Source organism: Hypanus sabinus, chromosome 4 (assembly GCF_030144855.1).
Source record: "Hypanus sabinus isolate sHypSab1 chromosome 4, sHypSab1.hap1, whole genome shotgun sequence".
Lineage (NCBI taxonomy): Eukaryota > Metazoa > Chordata > Chondrichthyes > Myliobatiformes > Dasyatidae > Hypanus > Hypanus sabinus.
Genome location: NC_082709.1, coordinates 36,755,172 through 36,774,735, shown reverse-complemented (window position 1 = coordinate 36,774,735; position 19,564 = coordinate 36,755,172). Strand labels below are relative to the sequence as shown.

The following is a 19,564-nucleotide window of genomic DNA, read 5'->3' as shown; positions in this document are numbered from 1 at the left end:
ACCAAAACACCAACTGTTTATTCATTTCCATAGATGTTGCCTGACCTGTTGAGTTCCTCTTTTTTTTCTTTGAATCTTTCTTATGTTTAGTTACTAAGAGATTGGGAGGTTTAGATTACACGTTACTTGGAGCCTGCTTAAGGATACGTTAACCGTTATTAATGTAATCCCGATCTCTTTGTATCATTATCATTGTTATCTTTATCTATTTGAAACTCAATAAAACGGATTGATAAAGAAAGAGTTCTTCCTGCATTTTGTGTGTGTTGCTTTTGTGCCTTCTCTGTCTGTGCAACTGAATGCAGTGAAGAACCTGGACTGATCACTGGTACATGTTGAGTCGACAAGCTGCAAAGCTGATTTTAGATTTTCTGGAAGAACTGTTTAATGTCAGCACACACTTCATGTGGGCGATGTCTCCGTATTATCGGAAAGGAGGATCACTGGGGTTTTATTAACTGCATCTAGCAAAAACAAAGACTATCACTGACTGTGGTTTTTTGTTTGTCTTTTCAATAAACTTGGCAAATAAGTCAACTGCCATGACTGCTTTATCCGACACTGGTTTTCATCATTCTCACATGCTTCTTACCTTAATCCTTCAATCTATTTCATGTTTCATCTGCTATATATAAAACAGTGGTACAGGGCCAGGTTTGATTTCCAGGAACTTAATGCCCATAAATCACAAAGTGATATTGGCTCACCTTTCTGTTGGCACCAGTGAAGCCGAACAGAGAATAAGAAAGTCAAAAACACGGACATTACACTTTGTACTTTCCAGTATCTATCCATATTCTTTCCTCCTATTCAAAATTGCACTATAATCTATTAGAACATAGAACATAGAATAGTACAGCACACTACAGGCCCTTGGGCCCACAATGTTGTGCCGACCCTTAAACCTTGCCTCCCATCTAACCCCCCCACCTTAAATTCCTCCAAATACCTGTCTAGTAGTCTCTTAAATTTCACTAGCGTATCTGTCTCCACCACTGACTCAGGCAGTGCATTCCATGCACCAACCTCTCTCTGAATAAAAACCTTCCTCTAATATCCCCCTTAAAAGTAACATTAGCAAATTTGCAGATGACGCAAAGCTGGGTGGCAGTGTGAAATATGAGGAGGATGTTAGGAGAATGCAGGGTGACTTGGACAGGTTGGGTGAGTGGGCAGATGCAGTTTAATGTGGATAAATGTGAGGTTATCCACTTCGGTGGCAAGAACAGGAAGGCAGATTACTATCTCAATTGTGCCAAGTTATCAAAAGCGGAAGTACATCGAGATCTAGGTGTCCTTGTTCATCAGTCACTGAAAGTAAGCATGCAGGTACAGCAGGCAGTGAAGAAAGCTAATGGCATGTTGGCCTTCATAACAAGGGGAGTTGAGTATAGGAGCAAAGAGGTCCTTCTGCAGTTGTACAGGCCCTGGTGAGACCCCACCTGGAGTATTGTGTTCAGTTTTGGTCTCCAAATTTGAAGAAGGATATTCTTGCTTTTGAGGGAGTGCAGCGTAGGTTCACGAGGTTGATTCCTGGGATGGCGGGTCTGTCATATGTTGAAAGATTGGAGTGACTGGGCTTGTATACACTGGAATTTAGAACGCTGAGAGGGGATCTGATTGAAACATATATGATTATTAAGGGATTGGACACGCTAGAGGTAGGAAACATGTTCCCACTGTTGGGGGAGTCCAGAACCAGAGGCCACAGTTTAAGAATAAGGGGTAGGCCATTTAGAACGGAGTTCAGGAAAAACTTTTTCACCCAGAGAATTGTGGATCTGTGGAATGCTCTGCTTCAAAAGGCAGTGGAGGCCAATTCTCTGGATGCTTTCAAGAAAGAGTTGGATAGAGCTCTTAAAGATAGCGGAGTTAAAAGATATGGGGAGAAGGAATGAATGGGTTACTGACTGTGGATGATCAGCCATGATCACGTTGAATGGTGGTGCTGGCTCAAAGGGCTGAATGGCCTATGTCCTGAACCTATTGTCTATTGAACTTCCCACCCCTTACCTTAAAGCCATGTCCTCTTGTACTGAGCAGTGGTGCCCTGGGGAAGAGATGCTGGCTGTCCACTCTGTCTATTCCTCTTAATATCTTGTACACCTCTATCATGTCTCCTCTTATCCTCCTCTCCAAAGAGTAAAGCCCTAGCTCCCTTAATCTCTGATCATAATGCATACAACTAACCTCATCAATATTCCACTCAATATGCCATACTGTCTGCAAACAAAAACATGGCTTAGATTCAATGTTCAAAGTAGGTTTATCATCAAAGTACATCATATACAACCCTAAGATTCATTTACTTGCGGGCATACACAGTAAATCCAATAACCATAATAGAATCAATGAAAGACCACACCCACCATGTTAGGGCATATTCTGGAGTTAGGGTATATAGCAAATATTAATTTCAACAGAAACCAGTCTTCAGATTTGAATGTGGATTGCAGATTACATTTAAACTGTCATTCAGAACAATGCTCTTCCTGAACCTGCAGACCGTTGATTGCAAATTATTCTGATTGCAGACCAGGAACCATCTATTCACAAGAGATGCAATGGTGATTAATATTCAAACTAGGGCATCTGGAGTGTTGGTGTGAAGACTTTGGTGTTTGAAAATTGTATATAACTTAAACGAAGCATTGTCAACTCAAAGTATTAAATGAATGATGTCATTGTAACCATTGAAGTTGTATTGAGTTACTATTGATCTTAAGGTTGTAAAAACTGCAATGAGTCTAGGAGGTCTCTTCTTTCAACAATGTCTGTAGTATGATTCCTGCATGTTTAGCCGATTAAAGACATCCAAGTCTGCCCGTTTCAGTGTCTCGCTTATAACTTTGTTCACAGTCATGTCACAACAGAATGGACAATCAGTGTGCAAAAGACAACAAACTGTGCAACTACAAAATAAAATAAATAATAATAAATAAATAAGCAATAATTATTAAGAACATGAGATAAAGAGTCCTTGAAACTGAGTCCATAGGTTATGGAAACAATTCAGAATGGGGCAAGTGAAGTTGAATGAGATTACCCCTTCTGCTTCAACAGTCTAATGGGTCAGGGGTAATAACTATTCCTGAACCAGCTGAAATGTGTCCTGAGGCCCCTGTACCTTCTTCCTGATGGCAGCAGTGAGAAGAGAGCATGTCCTGGGTTGTGGGGGATGCTACTTTCCTGTGACAACACTCTGTTTAGATGTGCTCAATGGCGGGGAGGGTTTTACCCACGATGGACTGGGCTGTATCCAGTAACTTTTGTAGGTCTTTTCGGTCACGGTCATTGGTGTTTCCATGCCATGCTGTGATGCAGGCAGTCAATATATTTTCCACCTACTTTTCACCAAACATCTATAGAGGTTTATCAAAGTTTTTGATGTCATGCCAAATCGTTGCAAACTTCTAAGGAAGTAGAAGCACTGCCGGGCTTTCCTCATAATTGCACTTGAATATTGGGCCCAGGGCATGTCTCTCAATATGACAACATGGATGAATTTAAAGTAGCTTACCCTTTCCATCTCTGATCCTCTGATGAGGATTGGCTCATGGTCCTCCAGTTTCCTCCTCGTGGAGTCAATAATCCGCTCCTTGGTCTTGCTGATATTTGGTAAATGGTTGTTGTTGTGGCACTACTCAGTCAGATTTTCAATCTCCCACCTGCATGCTGATTCTTCACCAACATCAATTCGGCCTACAACCATGGTGCCATCAGCAAGCTTGGATATGGCATTGGAGCTGTGCTTAGCCACCCAGTAGTGAGTGTCAAGCAAGTAGAGCAGGGGCTAAGCACACAGCCTTATGGTGCACGTGCTGATGGAAATTGTAGAGGGGATGTTGTTGCTAATCTGAACTGACTGGGGTCTGATGAGGAAATCAATGATCCAATTACACAAAAAGTATTGAGGCCAGGTTCTTGATGATTTCTGATTAGTTTTGAAGGGATGGTATTATTTAATTCTGAGCTGTAGTCAAGAAAGAGCTTCCTGATGTATGCATCTTTGCTGTCTAGGTGTTCCAGGGTTGAGTAAAGAGCCAATGAAATGGCATTTGTTGTGGATCTGTTGTGTCAGTAGGCAAATTGTAGTGGAGGAGGCAAGAGTTGATATGTTTCATCACCAGCCTCTCAAACACTCCATCACAGTGGATGTAAGTGCTACTGGACAATAGTCATTGAGGTAGGTCACCATGTTTTTCTTAGGCATCAGTATAATTGGAGCAGGCTTGTAGTTCTGACTGCTGAACTGAGGGAATTAAGCTCACAGTGAAGACTGCAGCTAGTTGATCAGCACAGGCCTTTAGTACTTGGTCAGGTACCCCATCTGGGCTGGATACCTTCTATGGGTTCAATCTCCTGAAGGATGCTCTTACATCAGCCACAGAGATTGAAATCGTGGGGTCATTGGGGGCTGTGAGTGTTCATAATGGTTCCTCCATTCCGTGATAGGCAAAGCAAACATAGAAGGCATTGAGCTCATCTGGAAGTGAAGCCCTGTTGTCACCTATGTCGCTTGATTTCACTTTGTAAGGGGCGATAGCATTCAAGCCCTGCCCAAGCTGTCAAGCATCCTTCATTTTTCAAGTATAGTTTGGAATTGCCACTTTGCCCTTGAAATGGCTTTCTGAAAATCATACCTGTACCTCTTGTAACGTTCTTGGTCGCCAGACTTGAATGTCTTTGATCTGGCTGTCAGCAGATTGTAAATCTCATGGTTCATCCAGGGCTTCTGGTTGGGGAAGATTCTGAATGATTTTGTGGGTTCATCCATAATCTATTTCAAATGGAATGTACATTTCATTATTCTAATATGTAACTTTATTCCAAGCTTCTGTGATACCAAAGAGGGACATTCTGACAAAGCTATGACCAAAACAATCTCCCTTTTCATACAGCACACTGACACTTTACCAACATGATAAAGAGCCTCTTCAGAAACCAGTTGATCAGCACAGGTCAACTGTTTATTTTTCTCCATAGATGCTACCTGACTTGCTGCGTTGCTTCAGCATTCTGTGTGTATTGCACAATACTTCCAGCATCAGCAGAATCTCTTGTGTTTTGACATCACTGTATTGAGCCAGTGCTTCATTATCAGCAGGACCACAGATTTTAGATGAAATACTAAAGTCCTTTGGGTCAACATAAAATATCTCAGGACACAAAGAAGTGGAAAAATACACTTAATAACCACTTTATTAGGTACCTGCCCATCTACTTCAAGGGTTGATGTGTTGTGCATTCAGAGATGCTCTTCTGCACATCACTGTTGTAAAGCATGGCTATTTGAGTTACTATCACCTTCCTATCAGATTGAAATAGTCCAGCTATTCTCCTCTGGTCTCCCTAATTAGCAAGGCATTTTCACCCACAGTGGATGTTTTTTTTTATTTTCTCACCATTCTCTGTAAATTCTAAAGCAGAGTTTCCCAAACTTTTTATGCCATCAACCAATACCATTAAATGGGGGGAAGGTCCATGGAATCCAGGTTGGGAACCTATGCCCTAGAGATTGTTGTGCGTGAAAATCCCAGGAGATCAGCATTTTTCTGAGATACTCAAACCACCCCACCTGGCACCAACAATCATTCCATGGTCAGAGTTACTTCGATCACATTTCTTCCCCTTTCTGATGGTTGGTTTCAATAATTGAACCCCCTGATCATGAATGCATGCTTTTATCCATTGAGTTGCTGGTACATGATTGGCTGATCAGATATTTGCATCAATGAGCAGGTGTACGCATGTACTTAATAAAGTGGTAATGGAGTGTATGTGTCACTATTCTTGTCATCATTATAATGTAGCAATCTCTGCCAGAAAGTATGCAATGTGCCTATACTGTATTGAATTAGAAGAGAATAAGCTGATATTGTCCATGTGCACTGCTTTGAATCAAAACAGAAGAATAAACCAGTTTGATTGCACATTGCTGAGTGACAATGCCAACATCTCCAGCACTGAGTTACACTGATGACTGCCTTGGGCAGACCAATGACATCCACCTACCTGATACCAGACATCTGAAATGGACACTATTTGGATCTCTGTCACTAGAAGAGATTACCAGGAGGACAGAGAAAGCGATTCAAGGATGTTCTCAAAGCTTTCTTTGAAAAAATTACAACATCCCAACTTATCCTGGATCTCCATCTGATGACCACCAAAAATGGAGGAGGAGCATTTGGAACCACAGTGAGAATGTCAAATCCATGTGTTGGGAGCCCACAAAAGCTTAGCATAAAGAGCAGAAGGAGAGAACCACTTCACAAACAGCCACTCTCTCCCCTACCGGACATCTCCTGTCTACAGTTTATCCTCACTTGCCTCAGTAGCCAAAGCACCAGACTGGAAACAAGTGACTGCCTATAATGAAGAAGAGGTAGAATGCAAAATGTCTGGCCTGGCCTGCTCAGTTCCTCCAGCACATTGTGTGTGTTGCTCTGAAATTCCAGCAATGTCAAAAGGGCTGTCACTCACCTATACAATCTGAAAAAAAATCATCTCCCAAAGAACAATTTTGCTCCTTCAGTTTACACAGACAAAAGATGTCACATTATGAATAGTATTGGTGAGATTGCAGAGGAAGTATTGCATATAAATCTCCATACCCAAGAAAGGATGTACTTCCAATAAAGGGAAGGTGGCAAAGATTCATTAGACTTGTTTCAAGGATGGTGAGTTTGTCATTTGAGAATAGTCGGATCAAACTGGTCCTGTATAATCCAAGGTTTAGAAAATTTAAAAGAGACCTCATTGAAACTTACAAATTTCTTACAAACCTTGGCATATATTTTGATTGCAGCAATGAAGCTTCCCCTTGAAGATGGGTCTATCAGACCATAAGGCATAGGAGCAGAATTAGGCCATTCAGTCCATCAAGTCTGCTGCATAATTCGATTATGGCTGATTTATTTTCCTCCTGAATCCCATTCTCCTGCCTTCTCCCTGTAAACGTTGATTCCTATACTAATCATGAATCTATCAATCTCTGCCTTAAATCTACCCAATGATTTTGTTCATGACAGTGAATTCCACAATTCACTAATCTTTTGCTAAATAAATTCCTCTTCATCTCTGCTGTAAAGGGATGTCCTGAGGCTGTGCCCTCTGGTCCTAGACTCTTCCATGAATGGAAATATTATCTCCACATCCATTTTCTCTAGGCCTTTTAAGATTCAGAGGGTTTCAATGAGATCTCTCCTCATTCTTCTAAACTCAAGCAAGTACAGGTCTCAAGCCACCAACTGCTTTAATTCCTGGGTTCATTCTCATAAACATCCTCTGGACCCTTTCCAATGCCAGCACATTTTTTAGATATGGGGCGTAAAATTACAACGTGCGGGATGGGGGTGGATCTCATTTAAACCTACCAAATAATGAAAGGCCTAGGTAGAGTCAGTGTGGAGAGGATGTTTCTTACAATGGGAGACTCCAGGACCAGAGCACAGCCTCACTGTGTGCATACATCTACTGATGCTTCTGGACACATCTTCAATGATGTTCCTGGAATCATTGGGTGTTTCGGGTCTTTCAACATCATACACCCTCCTCCAGGTGACCCAGCCAGGGCTGATCAGACCCCAGCTTGTGTCCAGATGGCTAGCTACATTTGACTCCACTTCTCTTGAGCCACAGCCATCTTGAGGCCCTCTCTGCCACATCGGTGGTACTGCGGATGGCTCTTCTCTTCCTCTCTCCCTCGATGCCCAAATTGCTGAAGGCTCTGGCTAAGGAACGGGCTGTGAATCCCCTACAACCAACTTCCACTGGGAGACACCTCGCTCTCCATCCAGCCTGCTGGCAGTTGCTGACAGAGTCCTGTGTATTTCAATAGCTTCCTTTCAAAGGCCTCTTCCAAGTGATCTTCCCATGGGACTGTCAGCTCCAGCATCACCACCTGCTTCGTAGACTCAGACACAAGGACAATGTCTGGTCACCGGGTGGTGGCTGCGATATGTTTGGGGAACTTCAGCTGCCTTTCGAGGTCCACCAACAGCTGCCAGTCAGGATACCTGCCGATGTTCTTTTGGCGGGTATTGGCTGCTCCACAGCTTTTACAAAGGTTATGGTCCACTTGGAGGGTCGGGACCCCTTCGCCTACTCCACTCCTGCACTGATGGCTTCAACGATGGTCTTCAGGATCTGATTATGTCTCCATCGGTATTATCTCTCACTAAGTGCCCTTGTGCAGCCATTGAGGATGTGCTCCAGGTTTCCTCACTTGGAACACAGTGGGCACTCAGAATACTAGGAAATCCCTTCAGAACAGATATGAGGAGAAATTGAGTTAGCTAGAGGGTGGTAAATTTGTGAAATTCATTGCCATAGGTGGTTGTGGAGGCCAAGTCACTGGGTATATTTAAAGTAGGGGTTGATAGATTCTTGATTAGTAAGCTGTCAAAGATTATGGGAAGATGACAGAGGAATAGGTTTAAGAGAAATAGCAATTCAACCATGATGGAATGGCGGAGCAAATTCGATGAGCTAAATGGCCCAATTCCGTGTCGATGTCTTATGGTCTTACAGTACTCGATAAGAACAAGAGATTCTGCAGATGCTGAAAATGCAGAGAAACACAAATAAAATGCTGGAGGAACTCAGCAGGTCAGGCAGCATCTATGGAGAAGAATAAACAGTTGACGTTCCAACTGAGATGCTTCATTGGGACTCCATGTTTTGACTCCAATTTTTTGCTGACTAAAAGTGAGCCACACTAAAAGTGAAAAATATGTCATTATTCAGAGAGAGAGAGAGAGAGAGAGAGAGAGAGAGAGAGAGAGAGAGAAGTCAGGAAGCATCTGAATGAATATATTCTGTGTGTTTGCCTGTTCTTTCTTGTTGCCATTTAGCATGATTTGTTTTTTTTTTTGCGCAGTGGGGAGAGGTTCAGGGGTTTGGTGTTCTTGCTGTTTGCACAATTTATTTTTCTGCTTAGGTGGGAGGGATGTCGATGCTCTTGTTGCCATTTGTGTGACTTTTTTCTCACGGGGGATTTGATGATCATGTTGCTGTTCTTTCTTGTTGCAGTTTGGCAGGATTTGTTAGTTTTTTTGCGTAGTGGGGGTTTGGGGTTTGTTATTGCCATTTGCAGTGTGTGTGTGTGTGTGTGTGTGTTTGTGTGTGCGCGTGCGTGCATGTGTGTGTCTGTGTGTGTGTTGATGTTTTTCTTTTAAGAACTTTCATGATTTTCTTTGTTTCGTGGCAATCTGGAGAAGATGAATCTCAGAGCTGTATACGGCAAACATACTTTGATAATAAATGAACCTTTGAACCGTAGAATATACAGTTGATATTTTGGACCAATACATGTCATCGGGAATGGTGTCCCAGTGAAGGGACTTAGCCTGAAATGGCGACTGTCTATTCATTTCCATGGAAGCTGCCTGGCCTGCTCAGTTCCTCCAGCACATTGTGTGTGTTGTTCTGGAATTCCAGCATCTGCAGAATGCACAGAATCTCTTGTGTTTATGTTAGAGAGAGTCCAAGAAAATCTCAGGGAATCTCACTCTCTGGACTTGCTGCTTTATACTTCATCACAAACAATTAACTAGTTCAACTGCTGTAATCACCTACTTATCTCTAAAATTTGGAATACAGTCATGAAAATTTACATACTTATATATTTGCAATTGTAGCACATCCAAAATAGCAGCGCTATTTTGAATTTTCAGTACTGGTGTCTATTTCTTAAAGCTTCTGAATACAAACTCCTGGCACCCAAAATTTACTCCTTTTGTTACAATGTTGAAGGATGGCTCTATCAACATACATCTAACCAAAAAATTATATGATAAAACAGAGCTATCATGACCTGTGCCTTAAGCGGCACGACTACAGTGCAGCTTTAACAGTGCACAAAATGCAGAAACAGTCATCTGCAGCAACACACACAAAATGCTGGTGAAACTCAGGCTACATCCACACTAGACCGGATAATTTTGAAAATGCTGGTTTTGCGTAAAAACAATAGGCATCCACACTATGCGTTTTTGAAAATATCTCTATCCACACTGAAACGGAGATTACGGGAAATTTTCTCCTGCTGCGCATGCGCAGGACACATCTACCGAAAACAAGCGACATGCTTGGTGTTGAATCTCACCGTAAAATTACTCATTTGTGTAGTTACAGATTAGAAAAACTTAAAATGATGGACAGCTGTTGGCCCTCGCGCAGGAGAACTTAAAACTAAAAAAAACAAATAATGGAGCGTATGGCGGCAACTGACAGGGAGTTCACGAACAGATTGACCCGGCTGACAACAAACATTGAAAAACGGACTAACTCTGTTGCATTAATAAAGCACCTTGTTAAGTGTATAAAACATGTCTGCATCAGTGTTATCTTTTATTTGATACAATGTTACATTAGGCTGTTACACATCTATTGTCAGAGAAGTACTTGCATAAATAGGTAAACCACCTTCATATGAGCAAGGACAGAAGACGACAAAGTGAGTACAGTATACTTATTTATTCAGTAAGTTATGGGTCTAAGTATTTGGTGAGTACATTTCTAACTCTTCTGGCTTCAGTCTCATTACCATCTATTCTGAAATTGTTAGGTTGCATTCAAGAAAACAATGAAATGGCGCGCTGCCGTCTGACAGTGTTTTCAAAAGTCCCCGGTTACGCCGTCCACACTGATCTGCCTGAGCAGCATTTTCAAAAATACCCACCCTGGAAAGCGTTTCTGAAAAGCTCCAGTTTCGGGGGATGAAAACACCGTTTTAGTGTGGACAGAGGGTTTATCCGGCGTAGTGTGGATGTAGCCTATGCAGGCCAGGCAGCATCTGTAGAAAAGGACAAGCAGTCGATGTTTCAGACCGAGACCCTTCAGCAGAACATTCAACTATTGCTTTCCGCTGTGAATTTTCAATGGGACTGGGAATGTCCCACACCTTATTGTTGGCTTCATTAGCCACAGAGTATCAGTTGGAAGTTAAATTATATATAGTTGTTTTTTTTTATTTCCTGAAGATTGGTTCTCATTTTAGTTAATTTGTGATCATGCTATCCAGCATGTAATAACTCCAGAATAATCACAGACACTCCAAATGTCCGGCATCACATCTCACAGTGTCCATAAGGCAGATCAATTAGAAGTGAGATATGGGAAATTTTATTTGATATGGAGGTTGTTGAGTCTTGGTACATTTCTACCCGACTGACCTCTGGGAGCCTAGTCCTTGAATTCATTGATAACTGAGCAACAGAGTCTGCATATTACAGGAATAAAGGGATATGAGGGTAGTTTAAGAAAATGGACCAGATAGCAGACTTCTTCTGCCCCTAATTCTTTTTAAAACTTTATTTAGAAATACAACACGGTACGAGACCCTTCTAGCTCAATGAGCCGATGTCATTTCAACTATATCCATATGACCAATTAGCCTTCTAACTCGTGTGTCTGTGGAATATGGGAAAAACCGGAGCACCTGGAGAGAACTCACTCTTCCATAGGTCGAGTGTAAAAACTCATGACAGGCAGCGGCGGAAACCATCCGTGGTCGTTGGAACTGTGTTGTGTGGTGTTGTGCTAACTGCTGTACTGAAACAAAGTGCAAATTCTAACCTCACCTAATACAATGGTGTTCGGTGGCATTGAGGTAAAAGGATCACCTTTTTGTAACACTGCTGCTTAAAAATGAAAACAGAGCGGTCACTTCCCACATTCTTTCAGTCATACCCGTGACACTTTCACTGATCAGGCTAGTGTTAACGACAAAGTTAAAAAAAACACAAAACTCACTGGGTGGAAAATTTGCACTCTTCTGTGTGTGACGTACTATCAGAAAATTTCCCCGAATTTTAGTGAAATTCTACTTAGTGAATCACAAACAAGTTACATGTTTGTGATGATTCCCCCCCCAAAATAATCTTACAGTAATGATGTGTACCCCTCAGCAAGTTCTGAATAACTGAATAATAATCACCCAAGTACAAGCCAGCACCAAAGTATGACATGGTTTAGTGTCACCTTCTGTGTCTGTCTCACAGGATGCGATAACTTCAGTTTGGACGTGCAAAAGGGAGCTCAGCTCGGAGGCATCATCCCGCAGCCGGAAGTAGGTGGGATCTTACTTAAGAAAACTTTAGAGAGCAGAGACAGAGCGAGAGAATCAGCGACGACTTTGAGCGGTCAGAGGCAGCCCAAGACAGCGACCGTCCCGAGTACGACATGTTGCTCACCGTGCTGAGAGCCACGCTGCTCCTGCTGATTGTATGCTGCGGCGCGATAGCAGGTAAAGAGATTTAGCGGCCACTACTCAGGGGAGAACGGTTTGCTTGCTTAGTTCCTGCTTGTCTTAAATTTCGCGTAGCCGATCAGTAAGAGTGGATTGCTCACCTCTTAAACGCACTCAGTCATATGTGCGGGTACCTTCTCTCTGCGTGTGAAACTGCTGAAACTGTTTTGACTGTGCAACTCCCTGGGGCAGTTTCTAAGTGTGGCAAACGCTCACATCAATAGCAGAATTGTTACAAGCACTGGTGCACGTTCTGTGCAGCTTGAAAACAAAGATCCAATTAAAGATAACGAGAAGTGGCTTTCTGGTGGCCTGACCATTAATGTGTACATGATTTAGGCCTGCGAGGAAAGAGCAGTCACCCCAACACAGTGCAATGTATCACTGGGTTTCCTTGGCACGTAGTAACGAGAAAACTTAGTTAATTATTACCATTCAAGGTAATTGAAAGGGCTTCGGAGCCAGTGGAGTGTTATTTTGAAAAATAGTAACTGGTGATGTCAGTATTGATACTGGCAGTTTGCTCATAGCAAGTTCCAAACTGACAGGAATATGGCCAAGCTCAGATAATGTAGTGACGCCTATTGATAATTACACATCGCCCAAGGCATTGTTGATAATACCCCTCGTTTTGGGACTTGCATCATGGAATCTTTAAAGCCCTCTTGAAAGAGTTGACAAAGCATTATTTGAACGTCTGGTTCAGAAGATAGCATCCAGTTTTGTTTTGGAAACATTTCCTTGGAGCTGTACTGGAGAATTGTGGTTAGTTCCCTGGAATGGGACAAACCTGAACCTGCTGACTCAGCAGTGAGAGTGCTTCCTACTGAGTCACGGTTATATTAGTACAAGCATCAGCGTCAGACTTTATACTTAGAACTAAATTACAGCTGAATGGTTTGGACTTTAAATTCGACTGTCAATATGACCCATATTTAGCAGGCATTAGTTTAAAGAAAGTGAAGGATCTCCAAATCAAAGTAGATTAATGACTTTCAAACTTTGTACAGCATTTTACAACTGAGGAAATATTTCTGAGTTGGAGTTACTTTTCCATTTTAGAAAAGGGAACATCTACAGAATCTCTGTGGGTGGAGGTTAGGAACAGGAAGGGGTCAATAACTCTACTGGGTGTTCTTTATGGGCCACCCAAGAGTAACAGGGATATTGAGGAGCAGAATGGGAAACAGATCCTGGAAAGCTGTAATAATAACAGAGTCGTCGTGATGGGAGATTTTAATTTTCCAAATATCGATTAGTATCTCCCTAGGGCAAAGGGTGTAGATGGGGTGGAGTTTGTTAGGTGTGTTCATTAAGGTTTCTTGACACATTATGTAGATAAGCCTACAACAGATTTGATTTGATTTGATATTGGGAAATGAACCTGGTCAGAGCATTTTGGAGATAGTGATCACAATTCTATCTCCTTTACAATAGCATTGGAGAGGGATAGGAACAGGCAAGTTAGAAAAGTGTTTAACTGGATAAGGGGAACTATGAGGCTATCAAGCAAGAAACTGGAGGCTTTAACTGGAAACAGATGTTCTCAGGGAAAAGTACGGAAGAAATGTGGCAAATGTTCAGAGGATATTTGTGTGGAGTTCTGTATAGGTACGTTCCAATGAGACAGGGAAGTTATGGTAGGGTACAGGAACTGTGGTGTACAAAGGCTGTAAGAAATCTAGTCAAGAAGAAAAGAAAAGCTTACAAAAGGTTCAGAGAGCTAGGTAATATTATAGATCTTGCAGATTATAAGGCTACTAGGAAGGAGCTTAAGAAGGAAACTAGGAGAGCCAGAAGGGGCCATAAGAAGGCCTTGGTGGGCAGAATTAAGGAAAACCCCATGGCATTCTACAAGTATGTCAAGAGCAAGAGGATAAGATGTGAAAGAATAGGACCAATCAAGTGTGACAGTGGGAAAGTGTGTATGGAACCGGAGGAGATAGCAGAGGTACTATAAAGTAAAGATACTTTACTTCAGTATTCACTATGGAAAAGAATCTTGGTGATTGCAGTGCTGACCTGCAGCAGACTGAAAAGCTTGAGCATGTAGATATTAAGAAAGAGGATGTGATGGAGCTTTTGGAAAGCGTCAAGTTGGATAAGTTGCTGGGACCAGACGAAATGTACCCCAGCCTATTGTGGGAGGTGAGGGAGGAGATTGCTAAGCCTCTGGCGATGATCTTTGCATCATCAATGGGAACAGGAGAGGTTCCGGAGGATTGGAGGGTTGCGGATGTTGTTCCTTTATTCAAGAAAGGGAGTAGAGATAGCCCAGGAAATTATAGACCAGTGAGTCTTACCTCAGTGGTTGGTAAGTTGATGGAGGAGATCCTGCGAGGAAGGATTTATGAACATTTGGAGAGTTATAATATGATTAGGAGTAGTCAGCATGGCTTTGTCAAGGGAAGATCGTGCCTTATGAACCTGATTGAATTTTTTGAGGATGTGACTAAACACATTGATGAAGGAAGAGCAGTGGATGTAGTGTATATGGATTTCAGCAAGGCATTTGATAAGGTACCCCATGCAAGGCTTATTGAGAAAGTAAGGAGGCATGGGATCCAAGGGGACATTTCTTTGTGGATCTAGAATTGGCTTGCCCACAGAAGGCAAAGAGTGGTTATAAATAGGTCATAGTCTGCATGGATGTTGGTCACAAGTGGAGTGCCTCAGGGATCTGTTCTGGGACCCTCACTCTTCGTGATTTTTATAAATGACCTGGATGAGGAATGGAGGGATGGGTTACTAAATTTGCTGATGACATAAAGGTTGGGGGTGTAGTGAATAGTGGGGAGGGTTGTCAGAAGTTACAGCGGGACATCGATAGGATGCAAAACTGGGCTGAGAAGAGGCAGATGGAGTTCAACCAGATAAGTGTGAAGTGGTTCATTTTGGTAGGTCAAATATGATGGCAGAATATAGTATTAATGGTAAGACTCTTGGCAGTGTGGAGAATCAGAGGGATCTTGGGGTCTGAGTCCATGGAACACTCAAAGCAGCTGCGCAGGTTGATGCTGTGGTTAAGAAGATGTTTGGTGTATTGGCCTTCAACAATCGTGGAATTGAATTTAGAAGTAATGTTTCAGCTATATAGGACCCTGGTCTGACCCCATTTGAGTACTGTGCTCATTTCTGGTCACCACACTACAGCAAGGATGTGCAAGCCATAGAAAGGGTACAGAGGAGATTTACAATGATGTTGCCTGGATTGGGGAGCATGCATTATGAAAATAGGTTGAGTGAACTTGGCCTTTTCTCCTTGTAGCGAAGGAGGATGAGTGGTGACCTGATAGAGGAGTACAAGATGGTGAGAGGCATTGATCGTGTGGATAGTCAGAGGCTTTTTCCCAGGGCTAAAATGGCTGCCAAAAGAGGACACCGGTTTAAGGTGCTGGGGAGTAGGTACAGAGGAGATGTCAGAGTGGTGTGTGCGTGGAATGGGCTGCCAGCAACAGTGGTGGAGGCAGATATGATAGGGTCTTTTAAGAGTCTTTTGGATAGGTACAAGGAGTTTAGTAAATTAGAGGGCTATAGGTAAGCTTAGTAATTTCTAAGGGACATGTTCAGCACAACTTTGTGGGCCGAAGGGTCTGTATTGTGTTTCTATGTGTATTCTATTGTGTATTGGGTTTTCTATGTTTCTGTGTAAAACTTGTTTTAATCTAAAAAAGAATTGAGCAGTGTTGTTGGCAACGTACTAATAGTAGGACAAAAAAGAAGACAATGGATTAAATCATTTTGCCCTGTGCATTTTTTGTTTCCCTTTATATTTCAATCTAAAACTTCTGTTTTCCAACAGTTATTAAATCTGCCCATTAAATTATCCAAAAGAGCTAAGGTTTGGGCAGGATATAGTTAACAACAAGAGACTGAAATACATAAATGTAACAAATATACCATCAGAACAAAACCATTTTTTATCTGGAAAAAATTAATTCTAAGTAGATAAGTGTAATGTTTGGTAATATGCAAAAGTGGACTTCTATGTAAGCAGGAGTCCTTAATTTACAAAAGGAATATGTTCCTGGAAAACATTTTGGTTTTCTTTAAATAGCCTTTCACCTTTGTGTGTGTTTTTTTTACCCTTTTTTATTATCATTGCAGGTGGTGAGTATTTGGAATGAGTTGCTGGAGGAAGTGGTAGAAACAGTAAGACACTTAAAAGGCATTTGGACTGTTAGATAGATGGGGAGGAAGAGATGTGGGCTAGAGAAGGCAAATGGAATTTGAGTTGGAATTGATTTATTATTGTATCATGCACTAAGATAGAGTGCAAAGCTTGTCTTGCAGACTGTTCATACAGATAAGGGGCATTGATCAAATGAATAGTCAGAGACATTTTCCCAAGGCCGAAGTGGCTGATATAAGGGGGCAAAACTTCAAGGTGATGGAGGGTTGTATGGGGGGGGGGGGGGATGTCAGAGTCAAGTTTTTTTTAAAAAGCAGAGTGGTAGGTACCTGGAATGCCTTCCAACGGTGAGGTAGATATTTAATGGGCATTTAATAACTCTTAGGCATATGCGTGACAGAAAAATGGTGAGCGATGTAAGAGGGAATGGTTAGATTGATCTTAGAGTAGGTTAGAAGGTTAGCACATTACCTGACCCTTAAAAGGGCCTTTACTCTGCTGTAGTGTTCCACGTTCTATAAATTTTGTAAATTGAAAATTATAGTTTGCCAGGAAATGTACATTATGGACATATTGGTAAATGCATCCTTTTCATGAAGAAAGGTGTACTTGAGGGGAAATTACTTTGTAATAAAAAAGTCTTTAAAAAGAGTTAATGGTGTGTTAGTAAAACTAGTAAATACATATTTTTTTTGATCTTAACAGTTTTAAACAAAAGGTTATAGAAGAAGAATGAAACCTTAATCCAAAGCTAAATAATTGTTAACTAGTCAACTGATTTATCCAAATCTTCTGGTCTATAGCCATGGAATTCCGATTAATTTCTCTGGGGTGTTAAATTCTTTAAGAGGTCAGGCCTGTATGGAACCAGAGTGATGACACTTTTTTGTAATACCGGGAAATTTGCCCACTAATTTGCTGATTTCAGAACAAATTTGTGGAGTATTGTTAAATTCTATGGAAGTTTTCTTTGACATGTACTCACACCCCTCTTTACATCAGCGGCACAGCTGTGGAAACTGTCAGCAGTTTCAATTCCCGGGAGTGCACATCTCACACAACCTCTCGTGGTCCCAGAACATATCCAACAGAGCCAGGAAACCTCACCAATGTCTCCATTTACTGAGATGGTTGGAGAGAGTTGGACTATGCACATCTATAACTCACATCCTTTTACAGATGAGTGACCCAGAGCATTCTAACATGCTGCATCTCTGCATGGAAGGAAACTACACTGTGATGGACAGGAAGGCATTACAATGGGTAGTTAAAATTACCCAGTACATCACTGGCACCAGCCTACCTGCCATCAAATACGTGTATACAGAAAGGTGCCAGAAAAGGTCCAGTAACATCAGGAAGTATCACCACCCATCCTGCTTGTGGACTGTTTATCTCACATTCGTTAGAGAGGAAGCCATGTCAGGACCAGAAGACTCAAAATCAATTACCTTCCCAAAGTAGTAAGTCTGATCAACAACTCTACCTGCCCCTTAACACTCCCCAAACACCACTACTTTATTATTTTCTGTCAGTTACCTTATGTACAAATACTCCTGTGCCTAGTGTCACATTATAGACATACAATCAATCTGCTGCTTGATCTTGGAGACTGTGCATCGCTGATATTTTGCCAATGCATTAAGGTGCCTGTTGTAGGTGGTCCACACCTCTGAAGTGTATGGGTAGGTAGGGATCGCTGGTGCCCTCTAAACTGCCTTTTGTGTCTGGTCTGAGCTCTTAATCTGCAAGTACCCTTTCCCCTATTCAGATTAAAGTCTGTGCTGGTGAATCGAATGTGATGGAGAATTTCCTTGAGAGGTGGCGCCTGGGAAATTGCGAGTAGTTATTATTTATGATTGGTGGGCATTGTTAAGCAGGTTGGTAGAGGTCCCTTGTCATGTAGAGATTTCATCTGCTTCAGAGAATAAACTGACTTTTAGCTCACTGAGAACAAATGCCACATTGCATGCTTCAACTTGTCTACGGAGTCTTGGGTTACCCTTTTTCTGGAGTGTGGTCATCGTACATTAAATCAAGCTCCCACTAGTTCTAAAGATTGACCTCACTCCTGTGGTGTCAGTGGAGGTGAGTTTGGAAGAAAAGAATTGGGGAATTGATGCAGCTTTTGTATGGCATCCTTGAATTAGAAACTCCATCCGTTCAGAAGGGAAAAGAAACATCCATACAGGTATCTGAAGACTGAGAATACATGACCTAAGGAGCAGATGGTGGATAGAGAGTATGTTGTGGGCTCGGCATCTTGTTGATGGTCGCGACATGCTTGGGTTCTCCAGTGCTGTCAAGGGCGTCTTCAGTCCAAATATTCAAGGTCTTACACCACTGTGAGAGCCAGGAACAGATGTGGACTTATCAAGGACAAAGATGCAGCTGATGCCTTCTGGAAGGACTGTTTTAAACATCTACAGCTATGTCTGGCCTTGAGCACACTCGGCTCCTTCTCACAGTCTTCTGTTCGGTCCAACTTCACTGCCAGTCCTGATCTACAAAAAGTGGTCATACCTTAGCTGAAGAAATAACAATGTATTTGGAATAGGCTGTATCCTCATTCAGCTTGAACCACAAATCCACGATTTCACCATCTGTTTGGAGAAGGATGTAACGGGGACATTGGAGAAGCTATAATCATCTTTAAGAAGGTAGACAAGTCTAACTGTAGTATCAATTGAGAGGTGTTTCTGATACTTGCCACAGTGAATAAACTGCCACTGTTCTCTTAACATCTCCTTTTAGTTGCTGAGAAGCAGATTGTAGTGTGCATTTTTTCCATCTAGTGACATAGTGTAAGTGTTCATAAAATGAGGGTTCTCCCTACCTTTTAACGCAGCTCTATCATAAATGCATCATCACAATTAGCTCTGTCAGCTTGCTCATTCTGTCTAGGTTTTAATATGCTATACCAAATTTACCCCCTAAGAATATGTACAGAAAAATTGTGTACTTCACTGTAATAATTTTAACCTAAAGATGAATGTACTTCACTGACAACACATCAAATTTTTTTTTCAAAAATAAAATACTGCAGGTGCAACTAAATCTGAAACAAATGTGATAGAAATATTCAGCAGATCATGCAGTATCTCTCAGGGAGATTATTTCAGGTAGATGCCCTTTTATTGAATATCAGTAATATTTAATGGTTGGTGAATTGCTTT

The 19,564-nt window shown here is 41.8% G+C and overlaps 1 protein-coding gene and 1 long non-coding RNA gene across 4 annotated transcripts in view; one reads left to right on the top strand and one right to left on the bottom strand.

Annotated features, from left to right (window-relative positions):
• The window catches only part of LOC132392657 (uncharacterized), a 76,169-nt gene extending 63,602 nt beyond the window's left edge, over positions 1 to 12,567 (bottom strand). For all 3 annotated transcript variants that reach the window (XR_009511605.1, XR_009511607.1, XR_009511606.1), the window contains exons 1-2: positions 12,358 to 12,567; positions 3,521 to 4,780 (exon numbers count right to left, since the gene is read on the bottom strand). This is a non-coding gene — a long non-coding RNA (uncharacterized LOC132392657). The remainder of the gene's footprint in view (positions 1 to 3,520; positions 4,781 to 12,357) is intronic.
• Positions 11,883 to 19,564, top strand: part of tfpia (tissue factor pathway inhibitor a) — a 45,077-nt gene continuing 37,395 nt past the window's right edge. Inside the window, exon 1 of the mRNA XM_059966832.1 lies at positions 11,883 to 12,253. Within this exon, the coding sequence (XP_059822815.1) occupies positions 12,190 to 12,253 (64 nt within the window). The 5' untranslated portion in view covers positions 11,883 to 12,189. The remainder of the gene's footprint in view (positions 12,254 to 19,564) is intronic.